Source organism: Planococcus citri, chromosome 5, assembly GCF_950023065.1.
Source record: "Planococcus citri chromosome 5, ihPlaCitr1.1, whole genome shotgun sequence".
Taxonomy (NCBI): Eukaryota; Metazoa; Arthropoda; class Insecta; order Hemiptera; family Pseudococcidae; genus Planococcus; species Planococcus citri.
Window position 1 is genome coordinate 48,650,755 of NC_088681.1, and position 18,749 is coordinate 48,669,503.

Consider the following 18,749-nt stretch of genomic DNA (forward strand, 5'->3'; position numbering starts at 1 on the left):
ATGAAGCAATGGAAAAGTTATTTGGTCATTTTTTTTTTTTTTGGAGGGATGACATTTCCTGCACGTAGGATATAACAGGTAGTAGGTAATTGCGATAAACCACGTTTTTTCTTCAAAAATAACTTCACCTACTTCAAGAACCCATAGCTCTTTTTTTTCTTTGAGCACGAGATCTCAATGGTATGTTTTCCTTGGGGCTTCAATTCACCCTCTTGTACCTACCTATATTTCCTCTGGAAAAAATCATTTTGTAATTTTTTGGACACCTTGTATGATAGGTATGATTTTAACCAATTTTAATAACGTCGTATTATCATAAATCCAAAACATCCAACCCTATCACTATAATTTCGCAATCATCACCCAATCAAAGTTATACAAAGTATACTCTTAAGAACCGTTCAAAAACACTGTAATCAAGTCAGGTGCATAATACTACACGCAATATCACTACCCTATACTAAAACACACAGCACACACTGCACTAATGAAAAATTCATCAAAAGGTACCTGTACCTATACCAGTGAATCCAGTCATTAGCCCGGCCACTGCACCGTTGTGTGCTGTTTCGGTTAACACGCACGTAATACTCTTGACCTTGATAAGCGCTATGCTATTTATGTCGTAAAATATTTCATGAACGAAATACTAAGAGCAACGCGACAACGTTCTTTCAAAATGCAAATTGATAAAAATAAGAAGAAAAAGAATCTCCGGTTATTATATTACACTTTATACATATTATAGACGAGAATATCCGCAAGAGAAAGTATTCAGGCCAATCCATGCGGTGACGGCGATGATGTACTCGTACTCGTGGTATAGTACCAGCAGAATCTCCTGCCCAACCTTCCTCTCCTGTCGATGAGTTAAATTTTGCATTGGACGAAAATCTGATCTTGAATATTACGTCGTCGTCGAGTAACCGTAAATAATTTTTATAGCGTACAAATTTTCCTCATATTTAACACGTTCTTTGGCAGGTCCCTGGTCCATCCAGATATACAGGTACATACCTATAATGTAGAGGTAAAAAAAAAAAAAGAACTCGACGAACTATACCCATTTAATACACGTTCGGATACTCTATAAATAAACTGCGTGTATAATGCATTTACCAGACCTAGATATTTAAGGTGCTTAGTGCACGATTTATACTACATATAAATAGGTATTTATGCAGTTCACAGGCTGGCCATAGACATAAAGTCGAGCCATAAGCTGGTCCCAAGACACTAGAGAGGTAAATTATAACACATTGTCGAGTATCGTCGATCACCTCTCAGTGCATCTCTCTCCAGCATATACATACAAGTATTATGCATAACACCAGCACAGCAAGCAAAGGCAAGGCAAAGTCACCAGTTCACTCTGTTTCCGATCTTCGATAATATACCGTAGGATATACAATGGTCTCTATGGCCGATTAAACGTATAGGTATAGGAAAGGATAGAGAGGTAGGTATATGCGAGTGAACGAGTATGCGATCGAGAGAAAAAGAAAGACACATAGGGAGAAAGAAAAACAAAATGAATATTGTAAAATATCTTAAAAATCACTAAACCGCGTGATTAGTTACTGAGCAGCATTCCAAGGCACTGGTTTTCTTGCATCGCTCGAAGCAGCGACCAGAACTCATTTCCTTCGCGCGTAATTATAGGTTATCAAAAATAAATGATAAAACAAAATGCTGCATTATATGTATACTGAAATAAAGCGTGTATATTATCGCCGAGTTATGTTATACTACTACAGTACACATAGGATGGCTGAACCTTTACCTATTACCTATCTATTATACTTATTTCACTATGTATCTACATGCATATATTCCATCTCCAGCTTTACACATATACAAATCATTTAATAAGAGCTCGCGCACATTCTGCTTGGAGAGTACACGTCCCTCTGATACCCCACTTTCTTCTTCTGCGATCACCTCCAATGCAAACTTGTCTTTTTTTTCCAGCTGATATAACTTTTTGTACATAACTCCGTAAGGCATCTCTTGGAAACCGTTAATCGGGCAAATCGATCAATTTATAGTTTGGTGTGCAATTAGTTATATCGTTTTGCACCGAAGAGATACTCGAAGATGAATTCGAACTCTGAACTCTGATTTTTCCTGATCGACTGCATTTTATAATCGTGCCCTGATGTAATAAGATAATCACATTCACTTCAACTCACCGGAAAAAGTTTCAAGGAAAAGCCCTTCTCCTCCCTTTTTGCCATTCCAGCAATAGAAATTTACCCCCCCCCCCTAAAAAAAAACTGAAAAAATATCAACTGTACTCTAACAAGGAAACATTTTGAAGTGGCACTCTCTGATTTGAACGAAACTAAGCGAAATCTAAAAAACATGTTCTAAACTATCCATATACCTAATCCAAATTTCACAACCCAAAGTTCATTTTAGGATTTTTGGCGAATTTTTGAAAATTCAAAAAACTCAAAGTCAGCTTTTTTGAAGGAGATTTTGAAACTTTTTCATGAAATCCGAATTTTGTAAGCAAAGTAAATCAATGTGAATGATTCTTTCAATTCAACTTCTACGCTTGAATACTTGACCTATTAATCTTGAACCATTTTGGAGCTCCAGTAATTTTTAAATTTCCTGCAGAAATTTGAAATAGATCCAAAAAGAACGAAAATTAACTTTGGCAGATGCTTATTAGACAGTTAGACACCTTCTCAGCTGCCCAATTTTGTTGTTCAAGATTTTGGGGACATTTCAATTTTCAAAAATTTACTTACTGGAGGCTCCAGAACTACTCTAAACTGTTTCAAATTGTTTGCGATTAATTCGGGGGTTCGGGGTAGGATACAAACCAAATAGCGTTTTCAGGTCGAGTTTGTGAAATTTTGATTTTTTCACTTTTTTACCCCAAACTGAGTTTTTGAAAAATTACCAAAAATTGAATAATGCATTTCAGCATCTGAAATTTTGGCTGATGATGTATTTTTGCCTGCTCTTTTAATTAAGTTTGCCCAGTTCAAAATTTTTTAGCAATTTGGGCACCTTCCTTGTTAGTAACTGTACAATAAAGGGAACTTTTCAACTGGCACTCTCCGAATCAAATGAAACCAAGATAGATCAACATAATATGTCCTGAACCCTTCTAAACTAAAATTTCAAACGTCAAGTTCATTTTTAAGTTTTTGAAAAAATTTTGAAAATTTAAAAAATTTGAAAAAAGTTATTTTATGGATGAATTTTTAACCTTTTAAAAATGAAATATATATGTACTTATTATTTTTTTTTCAATCAAGTTGACCAATGTGAATAATTCCTTCAATTCAACTCCCACACGTCACCACACCATCAATTTTGAACCATTCTGAAGCTTTCTGCAATTTTTTAATTTTCTCCAGAAGTCCAAATCACTCTGGAAAGTTCAAAAATGAACTTTGGGGCCCATAACTATGGTCGCTGCTTATTGGACACCCTCTTGACCGTTTTAGTTGGTTTTCGTGAAGTTCTCGACGTGTCATTTCAAAAGTGCAGGTATTTTTTTTACCAATTTGTAATTCCAGAAAAAGTGAAAAAAATCAAAATTTCCAAAGAAGTTGCGTAACGAACGAGTTTTCCTGTAAGATAGTGTCCTGTGTATCTTCACAATCAGCATGCTCGAAAACAATCTCAATTTGATTTTTTTGTAGCCTCCAGCGAGTTTTCAAGTTTCTCCAGAAATTTCAATTCGCTCTGGAAGTTCGAAAATAAACATTGGTACCCGTACCCATAACAACTACAGTCAGAGCTTATTGAACGCACCCTCTTGACCGCATCAGACGCTTATCTCGAAATTTCAAAGTGTTCCAGTTCAAAGATGGATTATTGACCGATCTATTCAACTGAAATTTCATCAATATTTGATAATTAGTCTTTTTCGCGCTTTTATTTTGGTTTAAAAAATATTTCAACTAATTTCATGCAATTTTAGCTGAATTTTTTTTCAGGTTTCACTGAAATTTGATTTTCTAAAATTAATTTGCACTAAGTGTAATGCTTTATCCATGTTTTCAATTAATTTTTATAATTTTTTATACAATTTTCTTTTCTTTTTTTTTCATAATTTCGTTCCCATTATTCTTGAGTTTTTGCAATTTTCATTTGTTTATGTAAATACCTTTTTTTTTGATGTTTTTTTAAAAATATTATTAGGTATCTTAATGCACTTCTGACACTTTTTCATGCAATTTTTGTAGCATTTCATTTCTTTAATTTTTTGTGATTTATGGTGTTTTAGTGATTTAACCCGGGTTGAGAAGAACTTTCAACCTAATTTCGTGCAATTTTTCCTAAATTTTGTTAATTTTCATCTAAACATAATTTTTTAAATTGATTTTTAGCCCTTTTTTCGTGCATTTATGTTTTCATCAATCAATTTTTACAATTTTTCTTAAATTTCTTCGTATGCAATTTTCATGAATGATGTTTTCATGGTTTTGTACATTTTACACGTTTTTATGCATTTTAGCAATATTTTACCAATATTTTTGGTCGTTTGTTTTCAATGCTTTTAGTACCTGGGTTTAGAAAACATTTCAACTTAATTTTTACAATTTTTTCTATAAGTCAGTGTTATGAAATTTTCTATTCGAAAGTTTAAACTTCCAAAATAAAAACCGTTTGAGCCGTTTCATCTGATGCAATTTTTTTTTGCCTCAAATTGGGCAACTCTTGGATTTTTAAAATATTTACAACGATTTTAAAAGTACTTGTCATCAAGAATCTGAATCCATCCATTTGATCTATTTCACCATCACCATCTGCAGTGTAAATAAAGGCATCAACAGGTAGATGAGAACTTTCCAGACACACTGTATAACGTATGTCTGCTAATGTGCGAATATGTAGGTATCAAACCCAGAAACTAAACTTACCGACCCGAGAGATACGATACACTTGATGGACAATTTCTCAGTCCGATGAACCGGCGTGTGTATTGCACGTAATAGCGTGTAAATTTAATGCAATTACCTACCAAGTTTTATTGTTGTTGTTTGTTTGCTCGTGTTGCTCACAGTTCGGGATTTTTTTTCTTTCGCAAATTGATGTTTGTAGAACATAATTTGAATCACGAGACTGGAAATTAACGAATTGGTGTCTTTATTTTTCTGAATTCTAGAATTTTCAAAATTATGTAGGTACCTATTTTGTGTTTGAGATTTTTACCAAATTCAGTAAGGTTAGAGACATTTATTTTGAATTGAGAGTTACTCAGAACACCCAAAGAGGGAACAATTTTTTGTGGAAAATATCGTGTTTTTCACTCTGCTCCTAAATCCTGCGTCGACCTAGATCATTTTAAGGTCATTCCATGTCAATTGGGCCAAGAAGTGGTAGGGGGTTCGGTGATTTTTTTGAAATTTTTCCTATGGAAAGACCTGCCGAAGGGATGACCAATGGCGCAAATCGCAGCCCTCTAGCCCATTTTCAAAGGCAGCCAGGGGGTGTCAAAGTTTTCAGCGAATCTAAAATATCGTCCATTTCAGCAATGGATTACTCGATAACCGCGATACCTACCAAAATGGAACATTTTCCCATAGTTAGTGGTTTTAAAAGGCTTTTTGATGATATCATAAAAATCAGGGTTGCCACTTTTTTTCGTACAAAAAATTAGCTCAAAAAGTTTCGAAACGTAGTTTTCATATCGTTCCGACTCTCAAAAATTCTGAAAAAAATATATTATGCACAACTATTCATGATGAACAACATATTAAAAAATTGGGATGGTAACATGTTGCAAAGTTGATTTAAAAAAATTTTAAGTTTGCGAAAAAATGCGTTTTTTTGATTCAAAACATGAAAAAAAGTTTTGATAGGTGGAGTTGACCCATTTGACCCCTATTTTTACGTATCTTATTTTGGACACAGTCTCACAGAATTTGCTGATGATACAACAGCTCTTCTAAAAATTAATGAAGGTGTTGATAGTAATCAGATTCTAGGCATCATAAATGATTTGATGGCTTGGTTTTCAGCAAACAAAATGATACTGAACTTGAATAAAACACATTACATGGGATTTGGGAAGGTACCTTCCTCTATAACTGAAACTTACAGTATAATTGAATCAACTAAATTTTTAGGTGTCATAATAGACTCTGACTTGAAATGGAATATCCAAGTGGATCATTTAATCAAAAAACTCTCCTCCTATACCTACTTAATAAGACAACTCCGTGAAATTACACACTCACATACACTAAAACTTGCATATTTTGGCCTATTTCATTCTAATCTGAGCTATGGAATAGCACTTTGGGGACAAAGGTAATCACAGTCAACTCCAACGTGTACTTCTAATATAAAAATGGGTCTTAAGAATAATGTTTTGAAAACATCCAAGAGAATCCTGTAAATCTGTCTTCATTGATACATACTGCCAGCTCCATGTGAGTACATACTTCAACTGTGTATTATGATCATCGTCATGGTTCCTTATACTGTACAGGACATTGGAAATCGCATTTTTGTGGTACCCTAACAGGGTGAGGCGTATGCCTATTGCCACTGCGATTATTCTAGGGAATCGACGTTGTTTCGAGCTTCCACTAGTAGTTTCCCGTTGCTTTCTAGTGACATCTACACAAGCACCTTGGAGCTAGCCGGGTAGTTTAGAGACCCTGAGCTCCTAAGTGTTGACCTCTATAGAGGCTCGAACCAGTTTCAGCTTTTTGATTCTGCTAACAGATGGCGTGCATTATCTGTTAGCTCGGCTAAACTGGTAGTCCCAAGGTACTTGGCATGTAATGTTGATAATTTCAGGAAAGATTTTTTAATTACACGCACAAGCTTGCCTCTGTAGCTGGGTTTGAACCAGGTACCTCGTGAACGGAGGTCCGCGGCTCTACATACTACGCCACCGAGGGACCCCTGTATTATGATAAATAATGGAATAATTAACCTAAAGGTACCTTCCCATTCCTATGAAACACGATTTAAAAATTTGGCAATAGGTGAAAATTTAAGAACAAAAATTATGAAAAATAATGTTGATTTTATGGCCTCAAAAATTTACAATAAAATACCACAAGAATTAAAAAATATACCATCAAAGAAACTTTTCAACAATAAACTTAAAAATTGGTTACAGAGATATGTGCATGTTCTACAGTGTTGAAGAAATGCTGCAGCTAGATGGATAGCAATTCTTCAAGTTTATTTTGTATTGTTGTTCTTTTTTTTTTAATTTTTATTTAAATCCAACTTGTAACATATTTGCAAATTGGCATGTACTTTATTTATTTGTATCTATTATTACCTAAATTTTTGTATGTACTGCCCTGACATTGTAATACAGCGAAAGCTGTCAGCTACAATAAAGAAATTTGAATTTGAATTTGAAAGTTGAAAAAACCCCTTCACTCGATGAAATGACCTCCTCACAAAAAAATCAAAATTCGAAAAAATTCAATTTTCAATTTCAAACATTAAAAAAAGTTTACACTTATTGAGTTGTCTTATTTTGACCTCTTTCTGACGTATTTCATGAAAAAGTTAATAAAAATTACACTCACAACAAAAAAATAAAAATTTGTTCATTTTTTGAATCTTTTCGAATTTTGATTTTTTGTGAGGAAATCATTTCATCGAGTGAAAGGGTTTTTGCAACTTTTTCAACAGATACGCAAAAATAGGGGTCAAATGGATCAACTTCACCTATAAAAACTTTTTTTCATGTCTTGAATAAAAAAATCGCATTTATTCGCAAACTTTTAATTTTTTTAAATCGACTTTACGAAATAACGCCATCCCAATTTTTTAATATGTTGTTCAGCATGAAAAGATTTCCATAATACTTATATATTTTTTTTCAGAATTTTTGAGAGTCGAAACGATAAAAACTACGGTTGAAAACTTTTCGAGGTAATTTTCGTTCAAAAAAAGTGGCAACACTGATTTTTATGAAATCACTAAAAGGCCTTTCAAAACCCCTAACTATGGGAAAATGTTCCATTTTGGTAGGTATCGAGGTTATCGAGTAATCCACCGCTGAAATGGATGATATTTTAGGTTCACTGAAAACTTTGACACCCCCTGGCTGCTTCTAAAAATGGGCTAGAGGGCTGCGATTTGCGCCATTGGTCATCTCTTCGGCAGGTCTTTCCACAGGAAAAATTTCAATAAAATCACCGAAACCCCCCCCCCTACCACTTCTTGGTCTAATTGACGTTGAATGGCCCTTTATCAAAATCCAAGCTCACTTTTAGGGTTCTACTGAGCGGTTGGAAATTTATACATCACTTTTTTGGGGGTAAATTCGTGTTTCGAAAATTTCTTCTTCTTAAATATTTCGCATTAATTGAACCAAAACATCGAAAGATATCGTTTCTGGAACTGAGGAAATGTTTTGGATGCAGTTGTGCCAATTTTTTGGCCGTTATTTCCTTTCAATATTTTTTGCGATCCACCCCAGTTAGCAAGAAACGTAAGAAAACTTCTACGACTCCGCAGTCTTCAACCGTCAACTACGATCGAGTAGACATTTGGCTCCCTAAAAAAGTTATATAGATATACCTATAGAACCTATGTCATGGGCGTTGTAATTACCTTTCAACTCATGAAAATAATAGCAATTGGCAAGGGTCATTACCAGTGCATAGTGAAATCGTAACACCAACAATTCCAATGCAAAGGTATGGGTAGGTATCTACTTATTAAATTGAAGAGGAAATGGAAATTGTGATCAGACTTACCCATAGTATTGTATTCACTTAAGACAATTTCTAATTCGATTTTCGCCTCGTTAACGTAGCACATAGTTAGATAGGTAGAGGTACCTGCAAGTGTATTCGTATCGTAGCCTCGTTGTTAAAGATACCTTTACCTAAATGCACCATACATGGGAAAGATAGGACAATGGACACTGTCGTGGACTTATGTAACATATTCGTACATAAGTATTCGATATGTCGTACACGTATCAATTCAATACTCGATATCCACAGTAATCTAATCGCCAGCCACGTATCTGGGCATCGATGTAGTCGAGCTGAATAAGTAATACGGCAACGCGAGCTCAAATTGACTACGTTTTCAATAAAACAACTATTCTGCTTGCTTTGTACTTACCATCGACTTTAATACCTAAGTTAAATACGAATGTGTACGTTACATTACATTTCTTTATAATAATAACGATAAACGAACGTTTGCTTTTTATATCGTGTCGTAGGTGGACGAGTGAAATAATTACTGTCGCGAAAAATGCATCCGCAGCTGGATAGCGGACACATGCGGTCGAAAGAATGAAAAATGATTTGATCTCGAGTGCCCTGGTCGTCATTTCTTCTTACAGCATCTGATAAGATGAACGTGTTATGTTTGAAATTACGCAACCGGCACGCGGTATGGAATCCGGCCGCTGCACCGGTTTCGCACTATGATGATGGTATGCCTACAGAAGGTCCAACCGAGAAGATTCATCGCATTGCTAAGTCTAAACAGGAATATGGGTAAGTGGAAAATTTTTGAGTATTTTTATCCAAGTACAGTCTGTTTTATACATAGGTACTTATACTGATAAAAAGGTACCTATCTTAAAAATAATAATGTTGCGATCGCGATTCGCGATAAGTGCCTACTTGAATCGCTATAGGTACGAGTATAACGTTCATGAACGATTAAAATCGTGATTAATGATGTGACTAGGTTAAGCACGTACTATATTGGCACATCGATTTATAGTACTACGATTTTCTCCACTGGGGTGTGCTGACGATACGACCAAAATACATAATTAAAAAAGTGAATTTACAATAAACTCGCAACGTGATCGGAAATCATACTGGTGCCAATTTTCAGGGACGAAAGTTAATTAAAAATTATAATCTGGCGAGGCCTGGCCCCCGGTATGCCTATTGCCTATCTGCTGGAGTATATTGGGTTATTGGGCATTGTGTAATTGGAATGTGTGCGTTATAGTCAGATCGTGCAAATGTCGAAGAAAGATCAAGTATATATCTATGATAGACTGGGTGAGAGGTTGAGGTGTTGGGAGATGAGTTCTACAGTTTCTCTGTAAGACTTTCTTTGTGTTTATATACTTATAAGAGAGCGAACCGAGTGAACGAATCGAGAAAATGATCTAGGAGGGTGAAGTAAGTGGAGATTATAATAACTTATGTGAATAGATTTTCCAAATAAAAATACAATTTTATTAATTTTTGCCAAACTTCGAAGTGTTAAAATTTTTTCAATTGAGTTTCTTCTATAAGGAAAAACTTGAACTGAGTGATCAGTTAACTTACTCTGAAAAATTGAGAAAAGTCAGCGAATTTGGTTCTATTGAAAATGTGGGGAAAATTCACCCGAAAATCCGGGAATTTCGTTAGTATAAATTGCATAATTGATAATTCTACAGTAATTCAAAGAGATTCCACATAGGTAGGCATTGTCTTTCTCGTAAAAAAAAGTGCTATACTTACTGGGGAGGGGGGAGGAATATACCATCCGGTACAAAAAAATCTGTTTTTAAAATTCAAATTTAGCTCAAAAATGGTGAAAAAATCAAGAATCCTGTCAAATTGCCCAAGAATAAATTATTATTATTTGTATCCCCAAGTTTTTAAAAGTGTGATGTAATAAGATAAAAAATGCAACAATTTTTTCCAAGTTTTCAAGAGTCAGATTTAGAAGCGTGATGAAGTGATGGGGAGTGAGGGAAGGACTCAAATTTTTCCAACTTTCAAACCCAGACCCTCCCCCCACCACTTTTATTTTTTATGCTTACTATAGCCAGGTGTGGTTCGAACTAATTTAGAAAGGGGGAGTTGGAAACAAAAATGTTGAATGATTTTGAATGTTCAAAAACAATTTTTTTTCTTGTTTTTTCATCCTTTTTGGCTTTTGAAAATCAAATTCAAAAAGAGTACAACATTTTTCAATTTTGCCAGAGCGAAAACACCAGCATTAAAAAAAATAGTTTTCAATGTAAGAAGTTTCAGCGCCAAAATTTTTTTTTTGCATTTTAAGTAAGTATAGTATTTTTGAATGAAATTTCGCTCATTTTTTCGTTATTTGTTTTTTTTGCATCTGTACCAACAATTTAGTAGGTAGTTATTATGTTTCTTGAATTTCTGAAGTTTTTTTTTTTTTTTTTTTTAGTAAACTGATATATTTTTTTTTTAGTTGGTAGGGTTATGAATTTTTTAGATTTCTGAATACTAAAACCGAACCTCCATAACTCGAACTTCTTTACCTCGAAAACGCCCATAGGACTCGAAGTCAACTCCCTCTCCCTTTAGCTTAAAAATTCGAAAAGTAAAATACCATCTGATGCAAAAAGTTCATTTTCAGAGCTTAAACACTTTGAAGTTTTAACAATACTCATGTTTTCAGGTAAGTATGTAATTATAATAAATTTTTTTCGCTCGGGCAAAAGCTTTCGAAAATTAATAATCTTTCAAACGTAAAACAACATTATTTTCGATGTGAGAAATTTTTATATTTTTCAAAATCTTGGTAAAGATTGGAAATTATTATTTCCGAATTTTCAACAAAAAATATGGAATTTTTTGATATTTTAGCAGAAGTTGGGACTTTCCAGCAGTTTTTATTCAAATGCAGCTTTGTGGAGACTTTTTTTTTTTTGTAAAATTTCACGTGAAACAACCTAATTTTTGATGTGAGAAGTCAATTTTCTAACTCGTTATTTTTGGTCGAAGAAAGGAAAAGGAAAATGGCGAAAATTGTAAAATTTCTAATTCAAGTTTCAGCTCCGAAAATTCTGGCTGGTGTTTTATTTTGCCATTCACTATCAATTCTCTCGTCCGGTTCAAAAATTGTTATGGTGGTTGGAATACTTCCTTATTTGTGAGTGAAAATGAACAAGTAAGTTAAGTATCATAATATTGTGATTTTGAAAAATTAATAAATCACAATGAAAACCCACTTGGAAATAGGAGTGAGGAGAAAGAAAGTTGATTGATGACGTGGAAACATAATTTTATTTCTTCTGCGAATTTACCTCCTAAAATTCATACTTCCATTGTAGAAAAACCTACCTAGGTTTGCAATTTCAGTTTTATAATATCGTTTTTATCATCGCATGTTTTTTTTTCAATTTGGAATAATGCCCTCATTGCGGATGAAAAAACGCTCAAAGATTTTCATTTTCGAACGGATTGGAAGTGGAGAATTTATACTTAAGCCAAAAATTTTAAAAATCGGTGAAAGAGATTTTCCTGAAAGTTTGCACTTCCTGTAGAATTTTCAAAGTGTAAGTACATATAAATGCAGTGGAAAAAAATACAGATCTCCCCACTTTTGAACACTGAAATTGATTTTTTCATTTTTTTTTGTGATTTATGGAAAAGTGAAGGAACATCAAAATTTTAATTTAATTAATTTTTTTCAAAATGAACAAATTTAGTCATAACGTGCTGCAGGAACCGAAATTGCTCCAATCTGATTTTTATCAATTTGTTGGCTCGATGTGATTACTGTTAGCAAAGGAAACCCAAATCTTCTTGGCGCTCAAATTTGGTCGGATTGGAGGAGTTTGAGTGGGCACTTACCTAGACTCGAAATTCTCAAATGCCCATTTTGGAGAGGGGGGGGGGGGGGTGAAAAAAGGTTTTTAAAAAAGTCACTACCTAGTCTTCCAAAGTTGAAAAATATGAGTAAATCGAGATTTGATGGGCTCAAAGTGGTTTTTTTAAAAAAGATATTGAAAATTTAAAAATTTTTTTTACAGATTTGAATTGTACTTTTGGTCGATTTTTTCCAATTTTTGAGGTACTCTATCTGAGGCCATAAAAATTGCGAGGGTTTTTCTTGAAAAAGTGATTATTTATAAAAAATTGTAAGCAGATGAAGTTGGAAGCATTTTTTTCCAACTTTTTTTCAACTTTTTTCCAACTTGAGAGCTCCAGGAAAGCCTTTTTTTGAACTGTGGGGAAATCGAAGAAAAGTGAGAAAAATTTTAGGAATTAAAAAAGGAAATCAAAAGTTGTACCTATAACATAGGTATGTATGCATCTATCTATCTAATAATCAGCCAATTTGAAATCGTTAAATTGACGATTCGTATTCGATGAGGTTTTTTCAACTTCTATTTGTGTAAGTATTTGATTTTGTTACTGAAATGCCCGTCCACTCGTAAATGCAGCAGCGAATCTGTCGAAAAATTGAGCCAATGCCAGATAGGCAGGTATTCGTATTCTCTAGTCCTTGAAATCGTTTCTTACCATTATTTTCCACGAAAAAATTTACTAAGAGAGAAAACTGAAAAGAAAATACCAAATGAACGAAGACACGCCAACGAACCATCGAATGCGCTATTTTCCCAATTTCCCGAAATCCCAACTCCTCCTGTTCTCTGGTACCGAGCTGTAATTTACTTAAGCCTGTCTTTAAGGTAAACAAAACCGTAGTTGTTCGCATCGTACAAATACAATAGAAAATTGAACGTAAACGCGCGTGACCAATGAGGTGATTTTTTTTGTTGTCCGTCGCATCGGCTAACTAAACAATAACTTCGAAGCTAAATCCGACGACTTGATATAATTAACCAAACAATAGAAAAACAGAATACCTCGTTTGCAATTTTTAAAATCTAATTACCTGATGTTCAAAATCTGTCTTGTCGTGTCGTGTCGTGTAGTTAAATCCAGTCTTTTTTTTCTTCAATTTTTCTTCACCTCGTCTCATCATCAAAACCCACCCATTATTCTTCGAAAAACCGTGTCCAAGAAGAAAAAGCGTCGAATAAAAGCAATTCTACCTTAAAATGATGATCAAAATCGGTTTTCGAAACAAATATAAAGTTGAGTGCCTTCAACTGTGAGAATAGGCATCTTTTTTTGCCCGAATGTAGGAGAAATTGCAGAAATCACGATTAAGGCGCTATAAATCGTGTTTTCAGGTGTAATAGTCCGTAAGAAGTTAATAAAATTGCAGATGTTTACTGTTCAAGGCGTTCATCGTGTTGAAGAAGTAGTTGCTAGTGATAATTTGAAGGAGTAAGTGCATAATGGTTGCTTTAAAGCAGCGGTTTCCTGGACTGAGTTCACCATTATGATTTATTGTTGAAATAAAAACATGAATTTTCAACTTCTCTTTTTTTTCGCAATTTCAATGCCTCCTTCCTCCAGAAACCCGGGCTCAGTTGAAAATTCAAAGGGATGGGCGAAGAGGAAAATTTTGAAAAAAAATGAGATGAAAAATATGAGATTTATCTCTCTTAACATTATGATTATGATTTAAGAATAAATTTCAAAATCCAAGTTTTCTCAACAATTTTTTGTTATTTTTCGAATATTTTGACATTTAAAAATATGAATTTTCACTTTTTGAAATCATTACCATTCATTCTTCTATTTTTTAGCTACTGATTGGTGAAAAATAACGTTAATTCGTCTCCTCTCCTCCTTAGGAGCATAATCATGGGCTCATTTCTCACCTCCCTTCATGATTCAAGTTCGGTTTAAAAAATGAGTAGGTATAGAATATGTAACACGAGGCATTAAAATTGCACGTTTATTAAAAAACAACTTTTGCTAGAAAATTGCATTTCTTATCAAAATGTGATATCGTTTTCACAAAATTCGAGGTCAAATACTAAGTCCATACAAGAAAGAAAAAACACTACAATGCAATGTTTTCTCTACCCATTTATTTTTCTCTATAATTAATCCCGAATAAATTCACCTGCCTGTATTTTTTTTATCAGTATACAATACGTATAATTTCTAGCAGCGTGCTGTTGTAGGCACACGCGAATAATCATTAGTTTATCGACAAAATATGTTCGTATAGTAAAAGAAGGTAGGAATAAAGAATAAGTTGAAAAGCGATGAGAAAAATATTCGAACACAATCGAGCTGTTTAGCAATTTGTGTGTACATATTTAACGGTGTCGTGCGTATATATTTTGTATACATAGGTTATGTTGATGATTTTTTTTTTTTTACTCATTCATTCGAGTTCGAGGTTTGGGGAATTATATGTATGTATTCACATTATTATTATTTTTTCCTTCGCGCCTTTTTTTTTTTTTTTATATCGATGCAGGTACCATAAAAGAGAGACCCATAGTTCATGTAGATAAAGAGGATAATTTCCCTATAACAAAAACTGGTTTTGAAAGTATATAAGAAATTGTTTAATTAATAGGTAACCGGTTGCTTCGCGCGGTGAGGAAGATGACTTGACCGAGCTGCACAATATCAAATGGTGAACAAGTGATTTTTTTTTTAATATTTCGACGAAATTCCAAATTAGTAATATGAATGAATATCTCTCCGAGATGATTAATTAATTTTTGGCAAGTGGACCGGACGCGAATACGCGTTATAGGTGGACAGTTTACATTTTTTAATGTTTATTTTTCGACAACAATGATGCTTAAATTGCAAGAAAGTTCGATAAAAGTGAGGAAGTGACTAATTACATTGCTCAAGAAGGAGAGAACGAGAGATTATCGAACCGTATAAAGGAGAGTTGATTAGACTCCGGTGACGTATGACTATTTTTTTAAAAATTTTTTCCAGTAGCTGGAAAGTTGTCGGATGTCGAAAGTATAAGATTTTACTTTGGTGAGAGTTGTGATTTTGATGGCAATTCAAGTTAAAAATAGGTAGCTTTTTTACGAATGTTGATTTTAGAAAATTTTATCGATAGTTTGTAACATTTTATGAGCTTTTCAAAATAAAGGATTTTTAAACTCTCAGATCGATGGCAACAAGAAGAGATTTTCGCAATTTCTGGCAAAAAAGTGAGACTCGAGGACAATTTTTGAAAAAAAAAGTAATTTTTTAAACTTTTTGCAAAAAATATTATTTTTTGACCATTTAGACGGAAGGAAAGACTTTTGGCTTCTTTTAGTAGAAAGCGAGATTTGAGATTTGGACAATAATTTTAGTAAAAGATAAGGTCTTTTAGCAATTTTTTTTTAAAAAACGACTTCCTAATAATTTTGGTAAAAAGCGAGAATTTTAAGCAATTTCGGACAAAAAGCATGATTTCAACAATTTCAGTAAAAAACAGGAATTTTTGAGAATTATTTACAGAAAAAGTTGGTAGTAATATTTCCGTTTTTGCCAATTTCTGGCAAAAGACTTCTCCAGCACAATTTTCGATTTCTACAGAATTTTATTTGTATTTTTTCAGAAGGCGTGGAAATTAATTTGGGCAGCTAGAAATGAAAGTATGGCTTATTTTCGACCAATTTAACGAGTTTATCAATATTATTTTGATTCAATTTAATAAACACCTCAAAGTATGAGAGAAAAAATTCAAAAAATCAAAAAATTTTCTGTTCAGTGAAGTTTGATTTAGGGGAGGCAAAAATTTTTCATTTCAATATTAATTTCCATCATTTTTACTGAATAACCATCAAAAACAGAACTTTGCAAAAAAAATCATTTTTCGACAATTTCGGCAAAAAACATGACTTTTTTTTGGCAATTTGATAGAGTGAAAACTATCATAAATGAGATAGAGAGGTATTATTATAACTTTTGCCTAAGGTGATTAAGATAATTTTCATTCCCTAGAGAGTGAGATTTACCTACCCGTTAGATGGTTTAGTCGGAGAGCTTTTACAATAAAACCAGATCACTCTATGCACATAAAATTTGCTATTTGTGGTTTAAACTCAAATAAATAGATATTTCCAGACATGTCAATATTATTCATTTGTCGTAAAAATACAAACAAGAGAAATTAATATAAAATACTTGCAGATATTTTATAATTTAGAAGGAGACACCTCCAACTAGACGACACGCGTTAATGAATTAAGCATTAATTAAAATGATATTTAAGGGCCTGTGTTATTTAAATCAATGTATTTAGATTCCCTAGTTTAGACACCTATCTTCCACATGGGCTATTAGGGCTCATGTGTCAGGTAGGTGTTCACAATTAACTATGATGAAATTGCAATTAATTATCAATTGAGCCTTTCGACACAGGTATCTGCCATTTCATCACTTACCCTCATTTTCTGCCTCTCCTGTGATCTACGCATACTAAGATCGGCGACAGACTAGGGTTGTATTATTTACATACTATCCGATGACCGGCAGGATCGAATAATATCTTGAATGTAGCGCGATTGATTAAATTTGTCAATAACACATTATTTTTACACAAATTATCCACAGAATTGTGGGCAAAAACTAGGAATACGGGGAAGAGATTAGAACTCTTCTGCCTAGTTACATAATTGAGAAAATACACGTTTTGGTGACATTAGCTCAGATGAGCTCGAGATATTGATGCTAAGTGAAGTTGAGAGCTCGCAGCGAGTACCATGATGGTACCTAGCTCGCTGCTCTTAGGGAGGGTTGATAGTTCCCACGTTCTCAGTACTTGCAGTACACATAAATCACCCACACCTAGATGTACATAAATCTTATACACCTTTAAAGAGGGATTACCTTAAGAATCGCTAAGACAATTAAGGCATATATCACTCTCTCAAATTTTCACTAAAGTTGGAATTTTTAAATGATTTTTTCAAAAAAGAAACTTCTGTACAATTTTGGCAAAAATGAGACTTTTTTTGACAATTATTCTGGCGAAAAAAGATTTTTTGAACATTTTGGCAAAAAACAAGTGCTTTTTTGGCAATCTTTATAAAAAGTTAATTAATTTGATAACTTTGGCAAAAATGGGACTTCTTAAAATTTTGGCCAACAACGAGGATTTTGGTTCATTTTTACAAAAAACATCTAAATTGGGACTTTTCTTTGATAACATCAAAAAAAAGACATTTTTCAACAATTTTGGCAAAAAACAGGACTCTTTTGGGCAATTTTGACAAAATTTGGGATTTTTAAATAATTTTTTCAAAAAGAAACTTCGGTATAATTTTTGGCAAAAATGAGACTTTTTTGACAATTATTCTAGCGATAAGTTTTTTCGAATATTTTGACAAAAAACCGGTGCTTTTTTGGTAATCTTTACAAAAAGTTCAAGTTTTTTGATAATTTTGGCAAAAATTTGAATTCTTGAAATTTTTGCCAACAACAGGGGTTTTTTGTTCATTTTTACAAAAAATATTGGGACTTTTTCAATAATGTTAAACAAAGCATTTTTCAACAATTTTGGCAAAAAACAAGACTTTTTTTCAAAAAAAAAATTTTGTACAAGTTTGGCAAAAATGAGACTTTTTTTACAAATATTCGGGCGATAAAATTCTGTAAACATTTTGTCAAAAAACCGGTGCTTTTTCGGCAATCTTTACAAAAAGTTGAACTTTTTTGATAATTTTGACAAAAGTAGGAATTTTTGAAATTTTGGCCGACAGCAGGGTTCTTTGTTCATTTTTAGAAAAAATGTTGGTACTTTTTTGATAACGTCAAAAAAAGGCATTATTAAACAATTTTGGCAAAAAACAGGACTTTTTTTGGCAATTACTTAGGTATCTAATAAATAAATAAAAAAAAAAAATAATTTTTTCAAAAGAGAAACTTTCTGCACAATTTAGGCAAAAATTAGATTTTTTTTGACAATTATTCTGGCGATAAGATTTTTTAAATATTTTGGCAAAAATAGGAATTTTTGAAATTTTGGCCAGCGATAACAGTGTTTTTTGTTCATTTTTACAAAAAATACTAGGAATTTTTTGATAACGTCAGAAGAAATTTTTTTCGAGAATTACGACCAAAAACAGTGATTTTTTGACAGTTTTGACAAAAGTTAGGATTTTTTAATAATTTTGACAAAACCGAGATTTTTTCATAATTTTGGCAAAAGCAGGAATTTTTCACGTATTTTTCAGGATT

General features: G+C 33.1%; 1 protein-coding gene across 1 annotated transcript in view; it reads left to right on the forward strand.

Annotated features, from left to right (window-relative positions):
- LOC135847116 (mucin-5AC-like) overlaps positions 1-18,749 on the forward strand; it is a 321,695-nt gene that overhangs the window by 11,016 nt on the left and 291,930 nt on the right. Inside the window, exon 2 of the mRNA XM_065366534.1 lies at positions 9,188-9,467. Coding sequence (XP_065222606.1) covers positions 9,322-9,467 — 146 coding nt within the window. The 5' untranslated portion in view covers positions 9,188-9,321. The remainder of the gene's footprint in view (positions 1-9,187; positions 9,468-18,749) is intronic.